At 52.0% G+C, this 19,105-nt stretch overlaps 7 protein-coding genes across 7 annotated transcripts; 5 read left to right on the forward strand and 2 right to left on the reverse strand.

Annotated features, from left to right (window-relative positions):
• Positions 1-2,650: 2,650 nt before the first annotated feature.
• On the forward strand, positions 2,651-4,111 carry M431DRAFT_92731 (hypothetical protein; the record flags this gene model as incomplete). The annotated part of the gene is made up of 1 exon (XM_024924394.1): positions 2,651-4,111. The coding sequence occupies one exon, from the start codon at positions 2,651-2,653 to the stop codon at positions 4,109-4,111; it is 1,461 nt and encodes a 486-aa protein (XP_024771288.1).
• Positions 4,112-5,240: 1,129 nt separating this feature from the next.
• On the forward strand, positions 5,241-5,807 carry M431DRAFT_92302 (hypothetical protein; the record flags this gene model as incomplete). Its single annotated transcript, XM_024924339.1, has 3 exons — positions 5,241-5,421; positions 5,494-5,645; positions 5,703-5,807. Coding segments are annotated over 3 exons (438 nt in total), but the record flags the coding sequence as incomplete, so codon positions are not given.
• A 1,286-nt stretch (positions 5,808-7,093) lies between these two features.
• Positions 7,094-9,748, forward strand: M431DRAFT_7965 (hypothetical protein; the record flags this gene model as incomplete). Its single annotated transcript, XM_024922850.1, has 1 exon — positions 7,094-9,748. The coding sequence occupies one exon, from the start codon at positions 7,094-7,096 to the stop codon at positions 9,746-9,748; it is 2,655 nt and encodes an 884-aa protein (XP_024771290.1).
• A 1,252-nt stretch (positions 9,749-11,000) lies between these two features.
• Positions 11,001-12,585, forward strand: M431DRAFT_497892 (hypothetical protein; the record flags this gene model as incomplete). Its single annotated transcript, XM_024917643.1, has 5 exons — positions 11,001-11,039; positions 11,277-11,325; positions 11,528-11,811; positions 11,892-12,275; positions 12,349-12,585. 5 exons carry the CDS (start codon positions 11,001-11,003, stop codon positions 12,583-12,585), a joined length of 993 nt encoding a protein of 330 aa, XP_024771291.1.
• Positions 12,586-13,046: 461 nt separating this feature from the next.
• On the reverse strand, positions 13,047-14,255 carry M431DRAFT_92757 (hypothetical protein; the record flags this gene model as incomplete). The annotated part of the gene is made up of 1 exon (XM_024924398.1): positions 13,047-14,255. One exon carries the CDS (start codon positions 14,253-14,255, stop codon positions 13,047-13,049), a length of 1,209 nt encoding a protein of 402 aa, XP_024771292.1.
• A 997-nt stretch (positions 14,256-15,252) lies between these two features.
• M431DRAFT_510776 (hypothetical protein) lies at positions 15,253-16,173 on the reverse strand. Its single transcript, XM_024919536.1, has 2 exons — positions 16,021-16,173; positions 15,253-15,946 (listed from the first exon to the last, which is right to left on the reverse strand). Exons 1-2 carry the CDS (start codon positions 16,043-16,045, stop codon positions 15,573-15,575), a joined length of 399 nt encoding a protein of 132 aa, XP_024771293.1. The 5' UTR covers positions 16,046-16,173; the 3' UTR covers positions 15,253-15,572.
• Positions 16,174-16,917: 744 nt separating this feature from the next.
• Positions 16,918-18,866, forward strand: M431DRAFT_92423 (hypothetical protein; the record flags this gene model as incomplete). Its single annotated transcript, XM_024924356.1, has 5 exons — positions 16,918-16,949; positions 17,031-17,110; positions 17,169-17,264; positions 17,345-17,640; positions 17,712-18,866. The coding sequence occupies 5 exons, from the start codon at positions 16,918-16,920 to the stop codon at positions 18,864-18,866; spliced, it is 1,659 nt and encodes a 552-aa protein (XP_024771294.1).
• Positions 18,867-19,105: the final 239 nt, after the last annotated feature.

Below are 19,105 nucleotides of genomic sequence, written 5' to 3' on the forward strand. Positions count from 1 at the left end.
AGCCTCAAAAGAGGAGGCTTACATTCATTTGACAGCAGCAGAACGCCTTGGGGGTGGTTGTGCGCTGGAGACAGCTGCCAAGCCTGGAAACAACGGGGCCTGCCCGAGCTGGAGAACGCTGGAGGCGCTATAAAATCGATCAATGTGAAACCTGGGTGAAGATTCGCCGTTGGTTGCATGGAGCGTAGCGTCTTTGACATGCATTCGCATTTGCACACCACTTACCGCCTGCTAATGCCCACGAATGGGGCTCTTCTTCTATAAAAAGCTTACGGGCACTTGAAGCTAGCGAAATATGTGTACAGACTCTACTGGTATAGTCAGTCCCTGAAGAAGCACCAAAACTTCAATCCATGGACAGCCAAATGTGACCCCACGCCGCAGCCCCGGCTGGTGTCGCTGCCGGTAATCGCACATCCACGGATCGACTAAAATTAAATATCGCTTACTGCCACCTTGCTATGAAGCAGACGAGGGCATTTTGACGACAGGAACCCCGTTTGCAGCAATGGAACCTGTGGAGCGCGCTTTCTCTACAAAAGAAGAGAAGAAACACGACAACTGAATACGAAGCCTCGCTCTCAGACCTCGGATCGCCGAGCCAGAATCTGGACTACCTCAGAAGTTTTGGAGGGAGTACCAACTGTGTTCAATTGGCACTGTATCACCAACGCCTTTCCACGGGGTACGAGGCAGCAGGTACTTCGTATATACGAGGAAGTAAGGGCCCGAAAGGGGCGGCTGATGAGGATCAGCACCGCTGTCACTTGTACACATTCAGGCACATTGTAGCAAGCAGGACAGTGCGTATAGTGCCAAGAAATGCGTACCTGTAGTGCCAAGATTACACTCATCATGGCTTAAGAGAAGAAGAACACAGTCCCATATTCGCCATTATACAATGCGACGGGATGGACCTCTATGAGAGCATTGGACTAGACCGGACCAATAGCTCGTGGCCCCAACAACAGAAGGCCTCCCTCCCTCTTCAATCTATTAATATGGCGTCGAAACTTGGTTGAAACAGGAACACGCCATTACAGGGTCCGTGACCTCTTATGGAGGGTGCCCAAGCAATACGAGGATGCAACCTTGAGCGCCCCCAGAAATCCTCGGGGGAAAAATTCAATAAGAGAGCCGGTGATTAGTTTCTGATAGCGATAGGCTCCTGGTCATTTAAACCTATGTAAAATACTAACCTGGTTCGTGACCACGGGCTACTATTCTCCCCATCACTCACCTGTCCAGCCCCCTGCATACACTATCTCAGCATCATGGGTATATCTTGCGACAACACCACGCCTCAAAGTCAAGATGCATACCGCAAACACTTGTGTAGCCACCAATGCTACCTGCGTCACCGACGTCTCATTCGGGATTAAGCAATGGATGCATGCTAGGCAACACAGTTTGCCTCGACGGAATGATGTTCACAGCCCATCACACAGCCCGCTGATGTCATACAGCGCCTCCAGTCTAATCATCCAACAGCTGGCGATTTTGAGATGTATCGCTCTACGAATGGATGTAAATTACTACGTACTTATGCGGAGACAAAGCTGCAGCTGAATTGCCATCTCCAGCCATTACGAGTATAACTTCAATCTCCTGCTTGTGCCATGATTCTCAAGAACAGAGACAGTGGCTTCCAGCCCCACCCGGACCGCTCCGTGCCGATTTACGCCGTAGACGTCAAGTCTCCTGTGGCATTCGACAGGAGAAAATAGAGCCATCTCCGCACATAGCAGTTTCATAGAGTCTGGTCACATTCAATGAATCACATCCTAGCGACCGCTCTCAATGTTTTGTGATGATCTTCTATGCTCATTATGATGCGATACATGGCCCGCTGATATCAGCTTACCGCAGGCAAGGAAAAATGGGGAGACGCCGGGTTCCGATTCCACCTCTTTCATCACTTGGATCTCGCCCAAAGCATTCAATTATACAGACTGCGAATTACTCATCTATTTCCTATATCAGTAATTGTATATATTGCCTCTTGAGCTTCCATTGTAATATCGTTGCTGCGAGAAATTGGTTGGCTAAGATAACGAATAGTCAGGCGGCAGGCCATAAAGACCGTATACTAATAGTAGAGACATCAAGAAGCGGTGTCTTAGGATTGTGTTTCGATGGAACCAGAAAGTCGGCATATTCGTCTTGAGTGCAGTGCTCCTACAGGTATACAGAGCTACGGCAATTGCTTGTCAAGATGTTGCGTCTTGTCTCAGATCTCTCGGTAAAACATACAGCAACACCCGCCGCTCACAGACTGCCACGTCAAATGCCACTAAGAGACGGGTTTCAGCTAGATGCAACAATGAGCTTATATAGCCCCAATATTCTCTTTCTGTTTCTCCGTCAATTCACAATGATCTGCCAAGAAGGAATAGAGCAATTGATCTCATTTTACCAGGACCCAATTAAGCTTATTACAATCTTTAACTCTATCTCCAAATACGGCCTGTAAGACAAAACGGCAGACTGGGCTATGGTTGCATTATTCTCGCATTACGACTATGTCTCTCAATGAGAACTTCTGCAAATCATAATGGGGGTTACGCAATTATTATTAAACAGCCCGTTTGGTCTGATACCTTTTATATTCCTACTCATTGTTGTTGCTGGAAAAATCATGGCATATCAAATGAGAAAACGACTCGGCCCATTACCTCCGGGGCCCCCAGGAGAACTATTTCTAGGCCATCTGCGCATTATACCAACCGCCTATCCGGAGTATTTCTATATGAGACTATCCCAAGAGTATAAATCCGACATCTTATCATTCAATGTTTTGGGTCAACCTGTCATTGTCCTCAACTCCGTCCAAGTAGCCACCGACCTTCTCGATAAGCGCGGAGCCAACTACTGCGACCGCCCCCGATTTGTTCTTTTTGAAGTCATGGGATGGCACAAAACGCTCACTTTCCTCAGATGGGGCTCTTCGTTCAGACTGCACCGACGTATTCTGCAAAGGGGCTTTCAGAAAAGCAACATTGGACAGTACCGCTATTTGCAAGAGCGAGAAGCGATAGCATTGCTTGGAGGGATCATGGACAAGCCAGCAGAATGGGAAATGGTCCTTCGACGCTTTTCTACAGCCATCGCTCTTGGGGTAGGATTTGGCATCAAGATTGAGACGGATACGGACCCTTTTATTCAAATTGCTGAAGATGCGAGCTATGCGTTAGGTCATGGAGGAGCTCCTGCTGGGACTCCAGTCGATTTCTTTCCATTGTCCAGGTATCTGCCGAGTTGTCTTCATGACCGATCTCTCAAATTTGCCAACCAATGGAGATTTCCTATTACCAATTTACGCGATAAACCATACGAGACAATCATGGCTTCAAGTACTCGAGTGCAATCTCTGGTACAAGATATGATAGACCAACGGGAAAGCCAAGTACAGCAGGGCCAGTCTCCTGATATATCCGAGGAAGATATAAAGGGTGCCGGCGCTGCTGTGTTTGCAGCTGCCCAGGATACCACCTGGAGCACATTGGTCGTGTTTATACTCAGCATGGTGTTGCATCCCGAGGTCCAAAGCAAAGCCCAGCGCTTACTGGATCAAGTGGTGGGAAGAGATCGACTGCCTACGTTTGACGATAGGCTTAATTTGCAGTATATCGACTTCATCGTCAAGGAGACCTTTCGATGGTCTCCTGTAAGTCCAATGGGTGTTCCTCACCGTTCACTAAAAGACGACATCTATCGCGGCTACCTCATACCTGCCGGCTCATTTGTGTATGCCAATACTCGGGCCATGACCCACGACGAGAAAGTTTATACAAATCCCGATGATTTTGACCCAGATCGCTACTTTCCTTTGGATGAAGGTGGCCGAGGAGAGCCACTACCAAATGGACAGTTTGGCTTTGGCAGAAGGATATGTGTTGGTCAACATTTTGCAGAGGCTACGATATGGCTTGTGGTCGCAGTCATGTTGAGTACCATGAGTATCGAGAGGGTAAAGGATGCGAGCGGCGCTGAAATCATGCCAGTGGTTGAGTTGACCAGCGGATTAACTAGTCATCCAAAGAGTTTTCCTTGTCTAATACGGCCGCGAGATGAGAAGAGTGGTGTCGTTATTCGAGATGCAAAGTCATAGCAGGGCGAATATCTGTTCAAATAGGAGAACTCGTTGAGAACTGCTAGTTCCAGTGGCTCCGCGTCAGACAGCATTGGTCGAGACAAGCAATGCATTGCCGTCGTGAACCTACGGTACTAGTAAAGCTGCAGCTGAATCGTAGTTTATGCACTCCGTACTATGTTAATAACCGCCCGTACATTTACAGTAGTTCCATTGGCTCTCGACCAATCACGATAAGTGGAGGGAGAGGTTGATATGTTGATTCGACAAGCCGAAATCAGCCACGCCCTTGAGCGCAATCCCGCTTCCTTTATCGGAACCCCTGCCTCGGCCACGATTGCCGTTAATGATGATGCTCAAAATCGGGCGCATTGCGGAATCGCTCGCCGTGTCGTCATTTGTCAGCGGCCTTTGTGATTGTTAGCGTTTCGGCTTTGGAGTAACGCCGTCTGCAAGTCAGGATGACGCCAATCCGCAGGCGGGGCAGAAACGGAGCTGCCAGAGCTTCCCGAGAAGCTCCAAATGCTGTTCCCCCTCATCACCCGTTCGCCTTTACTGGACACTTTAGTAGCAAGATGGGACTGGAACGGGTCCCGGAATTGTTAGCAGCACCAGTAGTAACTGGCAGTAGAATGCAAACCGTAGGCTATGTGCCGGACAGGGAAATGCCCAGCGAGTACCTCGGACTCGGAGCACTCCCCCACTCTGAAACGAGCTTGATTTCGTAACTCCGGAGCAGCCAAAAGCTGCCTTTTCGCTGGTCCGTTCCTCTCCAAAACTCTGTCCTCTCCACCTCTTCATCATCGTCATCAGTAGCTCTCCGTTGAACGAAGCAATTGTAAACACCACCGCCAAAATGGTCAAAGCCGGTAAGACATCACCACCCAAGTCCGCAAGCCAGTCCAGCGCCTTGCCCCAAATATATATAGGCAGCTTGTCGCTAGTCGGGGGGGGCGTCATGCCGTGCCTCTTCCTGCGCTCGTTTGAGGGGGTTTTTGTGCTCAAACGGCCTCGATGGAGCGCGGGCCGCGCCGCAACCTTGATAGACACGGCGGCCCTGACTCTCGTCCATTGAGAAGCTGGCGTGTCCCTTGATGGACCAGCTATTCGTGCTGTCAACGACGCATCTAGCTAATCTCGCGTTACAGTCACTGTCCTCCGAGGAGACGCCAAGGTCTCCGGCACCGTCATCTTCGAGCAGGCCTCGGAGGGTGCCCCTACCACCATCACCTACGACATCACCGGCAACGACGCCAACGCAAAGCGTGGCTTCCACATCCACACCTTTGGTGACAACACCAACGGCTGCACCTCTGCCGGCCCTCACTGTAAGTTGCCCCGAAGCGGAGTGTTTTCCTCTAATCAGACCAGCTTTGCTGACTCGCCAAACCACTCGACAGTCAACCCCTTCAACAAGACTCACGGCTCTCCTTCTGATGAGGCCCGTCACGTTGGTGACCTTGGTAACATCGAGACCGATGCTCAGGGTAACGCCAAGGGTACCATCACCGACTCTCTTGTCCAGCTGATTGGCCCCAACAGCGTCATTGGCGTAGGAAACGTCCCTTTGGTATTGTCCCGGGAAGTCTGCTAATCACTCGTTACTTAGCGCACCGTTGTTGTCCACGCCGGTACCGACGATCTCGGCAAGGGTGACAACGAGGAGTCCCTCAAGACTGGCAACGCTGGCCCCCGTCCTGCTTGCGGTACGTAACCCATTCATTGTGATTCAATGGCCGCCCGAAAACTAACGCGGGTGCTATTCAGGTGTTATCGGCATCTCTGCTTAAGTTCGTCAAAAGCACTGTAGCTATGCTTGACCTAAGCTCCTTGCAGACTGAGACAAAATCTATAGAGCGACTGAATTTATGCAGCTCGGGTCGACATAGGTTCTAGGTACGTGTAGGTAGTTACAGTAACCAAACAAATAAACAATTCAAGAAATTGAAAACAGCTTTGCCTCGAGAAGCGTGCCTGGATCGTGTATACAAGCTCCATCGCGAGTTTCGTGCCGATGGAGGGGTAATGCCGTAAGCGCAATTACATCACATCTTGCCTCGGGCTGCTGCTTTGTAGCTCGCGGACGGCTGCAGTGGTTCATCGCCGCAATTTGAAAATATTCCAGGCGTTTTATTGCCCACCTATATGTTGTGTAACCTACAAAGGTACTGGATAGGTACTAGGTAGATTCTAGCAATCGTCTTTGCTCGTTTGCCTCCAAATCGCCAACTTGCTACCCAGAGCTACTTACTTACCTCCCGCCATAGCCTTGGGCTCAATTCCGTTGCCCCTCCCCAACACGTTGCGCCAGCCCCGCGCTCCGTTTTCGCTTAATTGCCTGTTTCGGGGCCCTCCAGCGCTGTCCGCCCGCCACCAGCCCAGCAAAAGATCCCCTGGACTCCAAAAGACCCCACAATGAAGCCACCTGGAACAGGCTGGAACTAACTCGAGCTACCGCATCGTTAGCTGGCAACTTGACACAGGGAGCAGGTACTCGGTACTAAGAGTCTTGACACCTTTCCAAAAGGCACACGACATTGAAGCTGCTTTCCCCATCAGCTCTGCAATTTGCTTCCTTTGTTACTCAATTCATCCCTCCAAGCTCGATTTCAGCTTGGTAGACCCTCAGATATTCTCCCATCTCTTTCTTGGTCTTCCGCTCAGGTACGTTTGACGCCCAAGATGCTCCCAATTCCATCTGCTTGTTGCTCTTCGCCATTGTCCCTCTTTCTCCGCATGGCGGTGACAACTCCCAAGCTATTTGTGTTTCTTCAAAGATCACAAAGGGCCGTGTACATGCAGTGTCATCTCAATCACTTTGTAACTTCACTTACTTGTGACAATTGTCATCTCAATGTCTTGTCTCTTCCCAAAACACACTCTCCACACTTAGAATAGCACCCGAATAGCATACAAACTGCTTCTCCTCAAGGCAACAGCCCTTGCTAATCAGAATCAACCCAATTAGGTCTCCCCTTGTCTCCCCCTTACCGGCCCATCATGTCGAAGACTTTTATCGGCAACGTCAAGAGTGTCTTGAGCGGCGACACCTTGATCCTGACCAGCCCCAACAACCCCGCGGCCGAACGCATCTTTTCCCTTGCCTATGTATCAGCTCCCCACCTGAAGCGCGAGGGAGACGAGCCATTCGCATTCCAATCTCGTGAATATCTCCGAAACCTGGTCGTTGGAAAGCCAGTTCAATGCACAGTCCTCTATACGATTCCCACGACCGGCAAAGAGTTTGGTTCTGCCCAACTCAAGGACGGAACTCTGCTTCCCGATGAGCTCATCAAGGCTGGTTGGCTCAAGGTCCGCGAGGATGCCGGCCGCAAAGAAGAGTCAGAAGAGCTTCTTGAGAAGCTCGAGAAGCTTCGTGCTCTCGAGTCCGAGGCCAAGGGTGCCTCCAAGGGACTCTGGTCAGGCGTCAATGGCACCATTGAGGTACAAAACGACCTGGGTGGCCCCGAGTTCTTGACAGAGTGGAAGGGCAAGACCGTGGATGGCATCGTCGAGAGGGTGTTGAGCGGTGATCGCCTGTTGGTCCGACTGCTGCTCTCTGAGAAGAAGCATGTGCAGCCCCTTACACTCGTCGCCGGTATTCGAACTCCATCCACCGAGCGTACGCTTCCTTCCACCGGTGCCACACAGCCTGCTGAGGAGTTTGGAAACGAGGCCAAGGCATTCGTCGAGTCAAGACTACTCCAGCGACAGGTCAAGGTCGAGATTGTCGGTGCCAGCGCCCAGGGACAACTCGTCGCCAACGTCATCCACCCCCGAGGCAACATTGCTGAATTTCTGCTCCAGGAGGGACTGGCCAGGTGTAATGACTTCCACTCGACCATGCTGGGAACGAAGATGGCTCCTCTGAGAGCCGCGGAGAAGCAAGCTCAGTCCAAGAAGATCCGTCTGCACAAGCACCATGTGGTCAAGGCAGAAGCCGGAAACCAGGAGATGACCGTTACCAAGGTTATTAGCGGCGATACGATTATGGTCAAGGGAAAGGCCGACAGCGCGGAGAAGAGAATCAGCTTCAGCAGCATTCGAGGCCCTCGTACCAATGAGCCTTCCGAGAGCCCCTTCAGAGACGAATCCAAGGAATTTGTGCGATCAAAGCTGATTGGCAAGCACGTCAAGGTGAGCGTTGATGGAACCAAGCCCGCTACTGAGGGCTTCGACGCCAGAGACGTGGCCACAGTCACCGAAAAGGGAAAGAACATCGGCCTTGCGCTGGTGGAGGCCGGATTGGCCTCTGTTATCAGACACAGGAAAGAAGATACCGACAGAGCTTCCAACTACGACGAGCTGCTTGCGGCTCAGGAGAAGGCCAAGGAGGAGAAGAAGGGCATGTGGTCAGGAAAGCCTCAGAAGGCTAAGCAGTACCTGGATCTCTCAGAGAACACACAAAAGGCAAAGATTATGCTTGCCACCCTACAGCGACAGAAGAAAGTGCCCGCCATTGTTGACTTCTGCAAGGCTGGTTCTCGATTCACCATTCTCATTCCTCGCGAGAACGTCAAGCTGACACTGGTTCTGGGCGGCATTCGTGGCCCCAGAGCCCCTCGCAACGATGGACAAGGCGGCGAGCCGTTTGGCAAGGAGGCTCTCGACCTGGCCAACCGACGATGCAACCAGCGAGACTGTGAGGTGGATATCCACGACATGGACAAGGTCGGCGGGTTCATTGGTGATTTGTACATTGGCCGTGAGAACTTTGCCAAGGTCCTTGTCGAAGAAGGTTTGTCTTCAGTGCACGCCTACTCTGCTGAGAAATCAGGCAACTCTGCCGAGCTATTCGCAGCCGAGAAGAAAGCAAAGGAGGCTAGAAAGGGCCTGTGGCACGACTATGACCCTTCACAAGACGAGCAAGTCGATGAGGAGGCTGAAGCAGATGCTCCCGAGGCGGAAGTCACACTGGACAAGAAGCCGGCCGATTACCGAGACGTCATCATCACAAACATTGATGGCAACGGAAAGCTCAAGATTCAGGAGATTGGAAAGGGCACAGCAGCGCTAGAGTCTCTGATGAGCGACTTCCGAAAATTCCACATCGACTCCAAGAACAACAAGCCCCTGACGGACGCCCCCAAGACCGGCGAGTTCGTGTCTGCCAAGTTCTCTGCCGATGGGCAATGGTACCGTGCCCGAGTCCGAGGCAACGACCGCACAGCCAAGGTGTCCGAGGTTATTTATGTGGACTATGGCAACAGCGAGAAGGTCCCGTGGTCCAATCTGCGAAGCCTAGACCAGGGCCAGTTCGGTGTCCAGAGACTCAAGGCTCAAGCCATCGACGCATCGCTGTCATTTGTCCAGCTGCCCACCGGCGCCGACTACTTCAAGGAGGCTATCGACTTCATCTACGAGCTGACTGAGAACAAGCGACTGGTCGGCAACTTTGACTTTGTTGACAACAAAGAGAATGTCAGCTACATCACTCTGTACGATACCAAGTCAGACGGTTCTCTGCCCGGCCCCAACGACTCCATCAATAAGGAGATTGTGTCCAGCGGGTACGGCATGGTCCCCAAGAAGCTCAAGTCATGGGAGCGCAGCAAGGCCTTTGAATCTTACTTGAAGCACCTGCGAGAGATTGAGAGTCAGGCGAAGCAGGAAAGGCTAGGCATGTGGGAGTATGGTGATATCACTGAGGACTAAAAGAGCACAGGCTTTGGTCTGGGTAGGAAAGGAAAAGGTCATTTTTCATAGTTTACACGGCATGAAGCGAGAAACTGTATTCCCATTATTAATCTCTGTAGAGGAGATGGAGGTTAAAATTGAATTGTTGCCGCGGGAAAGACGAATGAGGAAATTGTCCGTCCACGAGCATTAGAGGTGTGTGTATATACGCGCGCGTGTAAGTGACGCAGTATACTAGGTAAAGAACCTACTAGGAGGTGATGATCATCATCCCGTGCGACGGATCCGAAACCATCGGAATATGCCGAAATCGCAACCCGTGATGTGCGTTTTGACTATTTCCGCGTCAATGTTCCTTAAGAAATCAAGGCCAAACTCTCAGTTCGAAGGCCATGGAAATGGGGCGGAACAAGAACTTGGCAAACGCCCTGTTGGTCAGCTGGCTCTTACATACACATTATTAACAAAAAAAAAAACCGAGCGTGGCCGGGCGAGGCCGGATGCTGATCCGGGAGAGATAGGCTACAGGGCCTCGCATAGCCTTACAGGACGGAGCAAACCTTGCGACCGTGGATGGTGCGGCCCGCGAGCTCCCCGTATCACTACCTACTAGAAACTGGACCATGCTGGTGAGCCCGGGAAACAAACAACACAAACAGTGTGCTTGAACTGCCAAATGGCGCCCAGCGAAAAGGTTCCCAAAGTTCCCGCCGGGGGTTCGGTGGAGCCGAAGAGGCGAATAGGGCCGTGGGAAGAGAGAAACGGGTGACTGTCGCCCACGCTGGCCACGTTTTTTGAGGCGAGGCCACCGATATGCCTGGACCCCGGCAAAACAGCGGCCGGCCGGGATTGGATTTTGATTACCTCAGGTTATGTGATGGTGACAAAGGCAAAGGGCAGAAACAACTGGGGCCCGGCAATGCTGCTGGGAACTTTGGGAACTTTGCGGCTAAGGAAGAGTAAGAGAGGTTAGTTAAGGCCTCAAGGTGCAAAGGGCGGACGGTGGGGGGAGCCACAATGACTTAATGGCCCCCGCTCCGGGCAAGGGGGGCGAAACAGTTGTTGAGCTGTTAGTTAGCAAGACAGACGGAGATGCTTGTTGCTGGGCTAAGGCACTAACACGGTGTATAGTAGCCCAGACTATATATCATCTCATCCGCCAAACTCTCTCCTGCTCCCAATCTCTCCATACTTCTCTCCACAACCAAAACTCCTTCTTCCTGTTTTTCCTCTTCGAAAATCATTCACCATTCCTCCTCACACAGACACAATGAGCAGCTCTCTTGACCAGCTTAAGGCCTCTGGCACCGTACGTTCCCTCCTCCCCGAACCTGGACTTTGCTACCCCGCCAAAGCCAAACAACTTGTACCCCTCCAAACGAGGGGCGAAATTGCTTTGCGAGCTTCAAACGCCCGGTTTCTTTGCTGGCCTTGGAGCTCAGCAACGCAGCTTCATTGACCGACAAGGCTCGGCGATGGTCAATGGCTTCTGGTTGCTACCATCGGATTGCGTGCTGACAATTGATTTTCTTTTGGCGACGAACAGGTTGTCGTTTCTGACACTGGTAAATTCCCGCACCATCCGCCCCCCAAACGTATGATGACGCATCAGCTAACCAACTGCTCCTCACAGGTGACTTTGCCGGTTAGTTCCTCTCTAATTTTCTCCATTTCTCATTGAGAATTCACAGCTGCTTTTTGGCTGGAATCAACAGCAGCAGCAGTGCTATCTTATCCCCTCTCTCCCGACTTGAGTTCGAGCGCAACACAAGCTGACCTGGAGACGCGTTTTCACAGCCATTGCCAAGTACAAGCCTCAGGATGCCACCACCAACCCCTCTCTCATCCTGGCCGCCTCCAAGAAGCCCGAGTACGCCAAGCTGATAGATGTCGCCATCGACTACGCCAAGGGCAAGGGCGGTGACCTCGACCACCAGGTCGACACTGCTCTCGACCGCCTGCTGGTCGAGTTCGGCAAGGAGATTCTCGCCATTGTCCCCGGCAAGGTCTCCACCGAGGTTGATGCCCGATTCTCCTTCGACACCAAGGCCTCTGTCGACAAGGCCCTGCACATCATCGAGGTAAGCTTTCATCGGAGGAGATTTTTGTCTTCAGACTGTATGACCAGACAGGAGCTAACCGCATTGTCACCCAATTATAGCTCTACAAGGACCTCGGTATCCCCAAGGAGCGCGTCCTCATCAAGATTGCCTCCACCTGGGAGGGTATCAAGGCCGCTGAGATCCTGCAGCGCGACCACGGCATCAACTGCAACCTGACCCTCATGTTCTCTCTCCCCCAGGCCATCGGCGCTGCTGAGGCCGGTGCTTTCCTCATCTCCCCCTTCGTCGGCCGTATCCTTGATTGGTTCAAGGCCAGCACCAAGAAGGAGTACGCCAAGGAGCAGGACCCTGGTGTCGCCTCCGTCAAGGCCATCTTCAACTACTACAAGAAGTTTGGCTACAAGACCATTGTCATGGGTGCCTCATTCCGAAACACTGGCGAGATCACTGAGCTCGCTGGCTGCGACTACCTGACCATCTCTGTAAGAGCCCGCCCCCTTGATGAGACAATTCCCCTTGTCTGGAGTTTTTCATAACTAACACGTCATTTCTCAGCCCAACCTGCTCGAGGACCTCCTCAACTCCAACGAGGCTGTCCCCAAGAAGCTCGACGGCGCCGCTGCCGCCGCTCTGGACATTGAGAAGAAGACCTACATCAACGACGAGGCCACCTTCCGATTCGACTTCAACGAGGACCAGATGGCCGTCGAGAAGCTGCGTGAGGGTATCAGCAAGTTCGCTGCCGACGCCGTCACCCTCAAGGACATCCTTAAGCAGAAGCTGTCTGCTTAAGCTGTTGGAAGTGTGAAGCGGTAAGGGGCGTGTGTGTGCGATAATTTTGCGATGAAATGTTATTTTGGTTTGTTGAAAACAAAAATGCAGAGGGTCCGAAAATGTGGCTAGCGGCCCGTGGTTATGTATCTATGTCCGAAATGGATTTTTTTTTTTAAATACCAAAAAAAGAAAAAGAATGTAATACCAATTAAGCGTTTATTGTAATATGGTAAATTGTATCGTTCGAATTCATGTTATATTGTGCTATATCACTTCTGCAAGGCGGTATGCTTAACAGTTAAAACAAAAAACGGTATGTGGTATATATGCCCACAGGTATCTTACAGCCAGCCCTCTAACCATCCTTTTCTATCCGTCAAAAGTCATTATATCTCTTCTCAAAACAAAAATCCAACTATAAAGCTCAAAAACAAGTCCATATATATTCTCTCCAAAACAGTGAAAATCAAGACCCCGTATCACTTGCAGTTCACCTGCATCACCGTATGCGTAAACCCGCCCTTGCCGCCCTCCTTGCCCTCGACCACGAGCGCCGTCAGGGCACCGCCCCGGACACAATTCGAGTCGAGGCCAAACGTGTAGCGCTCCTGGCGGAACCCCCTCTTGGCGTCGTGCCCGTAGACGACGGTGTAGCGGTGCGACTTCTTGAGGCGCTTCTGGAAGCGGTTCCATGCGTTGGCCCACTTCTCGCCGTCGCGGCCCTCGACGGGGATGGCGACTTCGCGGTCGGTGTAGGCGTCCTTTTGGGCAATCGACTCGAGTGTCTCGCCTTCTTCCTCTTCTTCTTTTTCAGATTCGGATGGTAGATCGGTGGGGGGAGGGGATTGGGGTGCTGCTTCGTCCGAGGTGCTGTTGTTGGCTGAGTCGCGCTTCGTCTTCTTCAGCTCGTTCTTGCGCATATCTTCGCGGGGGTAGATGAGGGTGCGCATGTTCATTACGGCCCAAGGGTCCTGCAGCTCCGGCCGCACTCCGGGAACGAGGCCGGCGTGGGCGATGAACATGCGCAGCGGCTCGACGGAGAGGATGACGGGGAGCTTGGCCAGCCACTGGACCTGCTCCCTGCTCAGCTTGCGGCCCGTGGCCAGGAACTCGGACTCCCCCCGGTGAGCTTCGGCGTCGGCGGACGAGAGGTCCTTGCTGACGCCCGTCTGGGACTCGGCCTCGGCCAGCGAGAGCAGGATGCGGTCCTCGTGGTTGCCGCGCACGGCGCTGGCGTTGAGGCGCATCAGGCGCGAGACGACTCCAGGAGAATCCGGGCCCTTGTTGATCATGTCGCCCGTAGCAATAAGGTGGTCCCTGCTGGCATCGAAGTCGACTTTCTTCAGCAGCGTCTCCAGCACGGCGTCCATGCCGTGGATGTCGCCGACAATGACCAGCCGGCGCTTGTTCTCAAACGTCGGCACGAGCTCGTCGGGCAGGCTCGCCATGAGCGTAAGGCCGTCCATGTTGGGGCGGCGGAACGAGCCGTATGTCATGGACAGGTCGGCGTCGGTGAGGTGGACGTGGACGGGCTTTGGCGGGGAGGGAGACGACGGCTTTGTCTCGTCGTCCTTGGCGCCGCGGATGAAGGATGCGTTGTAGAGGCGCGTGGCGCAGAGGTAGGAGCTGGTGATGAGGAAGAAGACGGCGGCTGCTATGAAGAGTCGACGATGGGTTTGGTGGGCCATGGGTGGCGAGAGGTGCCTGTTGGCCGGTGACGTTTTTTTGGTGTTGTTGACGATGATGATGGAGGTGGTGATGGCTGTTTTTGGTCCAGTGTAAACAAGTAGAAGAACAAAAAAGGACTAGATCACCGGGAGATCGAAGCCATCCAGTTGGATTCAAATTGAGGAGTTTTGAAATTGGAGAAAGGTTCGTAAAAGGGTCGTGACTTGGAGAAAAAGATAGAGGCAAAGCAGGGCAAGGGAAAATACTAATTTTAAACGGATGAGACTATTGAGAGGAGCCCAGCTATATTCTTTCTCCTCAGCACAGCCTGTAAGTTTTTCTTATCTGCTAGTACAGTACGCGTAACCTTCATTAAAGATAGTTTAGCAGGTACTTTGTCCTGCAAGGGTCGGCTTTTACATACTTCTCCAGACAAACTGTGTCTCGTGCTGTTCTACCGCAATCTGCGAATTGTTTTCATGGGTGGGTTTATTGGGATGACGACAGCAGCTGAATGCCAAGGCGCTTAGATCCATTCCTAGGAGCTTGCAGCGGGTTCCAGGCGATGTTAGTGGCTGCACATGTAACGGCGCGTGCTATGGACGGCTACCCATACAATACTACATGGATTACAGTATCGGAGATTATCTCTAGTAAATAGATAGATTGATTAACTGATGATGCTATGTCAATTCGTAAAGAAAAACTGCAGAGCGGTACGATACTATAGACTCATTCTCTCCCTTTCTGCTTTCATCACATTCATTTCCTCCTTTTTTAGCTGCGTCTTAGTGATTGGGCTAGCCGCTGGAATCACGGATACCGGCAACGAACGACACGTGAGACGGCGTTTCCCCAATCGCCGATCCGACAGGAGGCATTGCGTGGATTGCGGCAGTTGGTTTGCAAGGAGGTATCCAATTGATTGAATAAATGACTTGAGGTTTGCGGTTGAGATGGGACAAGGAGGGGTAGATACAGATACATATGTCACGGCCTGGTGTTCAAGAGTTTGAAGTTCCATACTAATATACACCGTTCATTTCATTGTACAAGCCATCATCAAGGCCTTCCATCATGTTCGAGGATCATATAGCATACACGCACAGGCTCTATAGAAGACATAGAGATTTGCCGCCCCCCCTTCTCTCTATCATTGTGACCACCCAAGTGACCAATCCCCATATTGCAAGCATCAGAGATGAGTTTGCTCCCAAATTCAACGCCAAAAACGCCATACCATGCACCATAATTCGCTCTCATCTTTTTATACCCTCCTGTTTCTCCTTTCCCTGTCTTCCCTCATTCCACTCTTCATATAAACCTCGTCCGTCTCTTTATTTCCCGCTCTGTGCCAGCCTCTGCTGCTCCAGCCGGTACTTCTCATTCTCAGCCTCCCTCCAGTCCTGCTCAATCGGCTCATTGCCGTCCGTCTCCTTGACGCCGCCTCCAAACGCAGACCTGCCCGCGTACAGCTGGTATCCCTTGCCCTGCTCCGAAGCCTCCACCGAGCGATACGTCACGGGCATGTTCCCTCGGAAGCGCTTCCGCATGTCGACCAGGCCACGCTTGCACTCGCCGTAGCCCTTCTTGAGCTGCTGGCACTTGGTCGGGAGGGTCGACGACAGGGGCTCGCGGAGGCAGTCGGAGGCCTTGTTGCGGTAGATCATGACGCAGTCGGATTCCTGGAGGCATTGCGCGAGGGCATCGCCTGTGGATTTATCAGCGGGTTTGTGCTTTGGCATGGCTTGAGGCTGGCCGGCGGGGGGAGGGACAGGGACATACGGAGTTCCTGGCACGAGTTCGGCATGTTGGGGATATGCGCGCAATGTATAGATGCGGATTATTCGGCGTTGAGGGCTTTGTCTTGTGGATCTTTGGGCGAGGCTGCTTTTTCTTAAAAAAGTCGTTCGATGAAGCTTCAAAAGGCTGTCCGTGGGGTTGGAGTTTGATTGGTGGGCTGTGTGTGGGCTGCAGCTAGCATTTGATTGACTTTGGCGCCCCCCACAGGCGAGTTTGAGATGCCCGTGATTCTAACGGACTAAGACGAGCAGCAATATTGATGGCTAATCCCCAGACTTTACTTCTCCCTTCCATTTTACAATGACTTTATGGCTTGGTAAAAAGTCTTATTTATCATGCGTTATAAGCAGTGGTATCCATGTTTATCTTGAAAGTGAAGAAAGTTACAGGGTGGGCATCTCATATCAACTGCCGAATAAATTGCCCCATACTTCCACATTGAACTATAAGCAACTCAAGCGTCACAAGCATCATCCGCCACAATTCCTTTATCCGGTTCTAAAGCAACACTAGCCAACTTGCCAACTCACTCTTCCACGTTACACCCAAACAAACGAGCCAACCATCCCCATTTCCGAACTTCGTACAGCCTTCTGGTTGGCCCAATCCTTGACCGATTTCTTCCCCCAGCTTTTCTCCAGGGTAAGCCATCAAAAAGGGCCCACCTGACCCTTTGGGAGATTTACATGTGACATCACTTTGGCGGCGATCCCCTAGATTTATTAGATCCTGCCGCAACTTTCTCCCAGATTTCAAATTTCGCTTCCCTATTATTTTTCCTCTTTCTTTGGATACACGTTGCCTTGCCAGCACGAGGCGATAATGGAACGGTCCTCATAGCAGAACTGAAACCAAGCGAGGCCCCGTTCTCTCCTCACAATGCCTCTCCCATTTATCGGTAGGCTTCATGCGTATGTACCGTCTCTATCCCACGGCCTTGTTCGTGTCTATGCTCAAGGGTACCGCCGTTTACTTACCATGGCTGTGTATAGCACCGAATACATTTCAATTGTCGTTTCCTTCTTCCTCGTCGGCCTCGAAGCAATTATTCGAGTTCTGACACTGGCATTGCGTTAGTACCAACGAGCCTTCCATCAGCAGCGACAACTTGCTTACCCCTTTATATCTAGCCTCGTTCCTGGTCACCTTCTTCTACCGAGCTTCGCGACGATTATTCAACGTATTTTCCTCCCCGGCGCAGAAGAAAGCGGAGAGCAAGAAGAAATGTTGGTTCCCTTTATGTCCGACGAAACTCTCAGCGTGTGCCTTTCCTCCTTTACACGTTGTTGACTGACACTTCTCTCAGCTATTTCCACCTCCGTGCGCGATGCGTCCGATTTCGTTGAGATGTGCCAGCTGTGGGGGTACGAAGCAGAAGAACACATAGTTCAGACAAAAGATGGGTACCTGCTGGGTTTGCACCGTCTGCAGTGGCGAAGAGGAGAAGAGGGCCAGAGAGTCAACTGCGGCCGGAACAGCGCCAAGAAGCGCGTTGCTTACCTGCACCACGGCTTGCTGATGAATTCCGAAGTCTGGGTCTGCCTGACGGATGAGCAGAGATGCTTGCCTTTTGAGCTTGTAGAACGAGGCTTTGACGTCTGGGTAAGCCGGTATTCATGCCCTGTCTGTTTTGTGACGGCCATAGTCTTTGCTAATGACAATGACCCATCAAGTTTGGAAACAACCGTGGCAACAAATACTCCAAGAAATCCATTCACAGCTCGCCCACCTCGGTCGAATTCTGGGACTTTTCCATTGATGAATTTGCTTTCCACGATATTCCAAACAGCATCGAGTACATCCTCGAAACGACCGGACAGGAAAGCCTTTCGTACATTGGCTTTTCGCAAGGAACTGCTCAAGCATTCGCAGCCCTGGCCATCCATCCCAAGTTAAACCAGCAAGTCAACGTCTTTATCGCTCTCGCCCCTGCCATGGCACCAGCCGGGCTATCAAATGGCGTCGTCGACTCCCTGGTCAAGGCCTCACCATCGGTTCTCTACCTCATGTTCGGCAGACGGTCCATTCTCAGCTCCGCCACCATGTGGGAGACTCTTCTATACCCGCCTTTGTTCTGCCGTCTCATCGACATGGGCTTGTCGTTCCTCTTCGGATGGCGCGCCAAGAACATCTCCACGAGCCAGAAACTCGCCGCTTACCCTCACCTGTACTCCTTCACAAGCACAAAGAGCGTCGTCCACTGGTTCCAGATCATCCGCAACAAGTGCTTCCAGATGTACGACGACGACGTCTACCAGCCCATGAGCCTGGCCTCGTCGAGCAAATACTCCAAGGTCGCAAAGTATCCCACCCGCAACATCAAGACCCCCGTCGTCCTCGTCTACGGAGGCAGCGACTCCCTCGTCGACATCAAGTCCATGCTCAAGGAACTCCCGCGCCAGACCGTCGCCACGGAGATCCCGCACTACGAACATCTCGACTTCTTGTGGGCGCGCGACGTGGACAGCCAAGTCTTCCAGCACGTCTTTGACGCCTTAAACAGCTTCACTGACGCAGAACACACCGAGGAGGAGTACGACAGGTATCACATGGTCCGCCACGAGAGCCTCTCCGGGTCCGCATTGCTCGCCCATCCACACAGGGGCAGCGAAAGCGACACCTCCATCATCGCCTCCTCGTCAGGCGAAGAAGCCAAGAACCTTCGTCATCGCGCGCGAGAGCAGCACGTGCAGATCGTTTCAGACAAAGACTCCCCAAAGAAGACCGATGAAGGCCAGCCCGTCGAGAAGCTCAAAGGCGTGGGCGTCCGTAGAGGAAGTGGCCCTGCGAACAATGGCGATGTCGTCGATGGCGTGCGAGATGAATAAGCGCGAGTTTCCACAAGTTCGCTGGAACATCATTTAAATGGCGTCTTTTTGATATACCTATTCGTTTCCAATGATTTCGCACTTGGTTTGGGTTGGTGTCGATCGTCTGGGCGTACTTCTTGATTGAGGATTGAATTCCACTTCTGTCTATAGCCGTGTCACTTGAAAATATATACCTGTAGTAATAAATACCAAAGCAATCTTCTTCATTCTTAAACTTCACAAGGCGGAATAGGCAC

The sequence above is a fragment of the Trichoderma harzianum genome (assembly GCF_003025095.1).
Source record: "Trichoderma harzianum CBS 226.95 unplaced genomic scaffold M431scaffold_11, whole genome shotgun sequence".
Classification (NCBI taxonomy): Eukaryota; Fungi; Ascomycota; class Sordariomycetes; order Hypocreales; family Hypocreaceae; genus Trichoderma; species Trichoderma harzianum.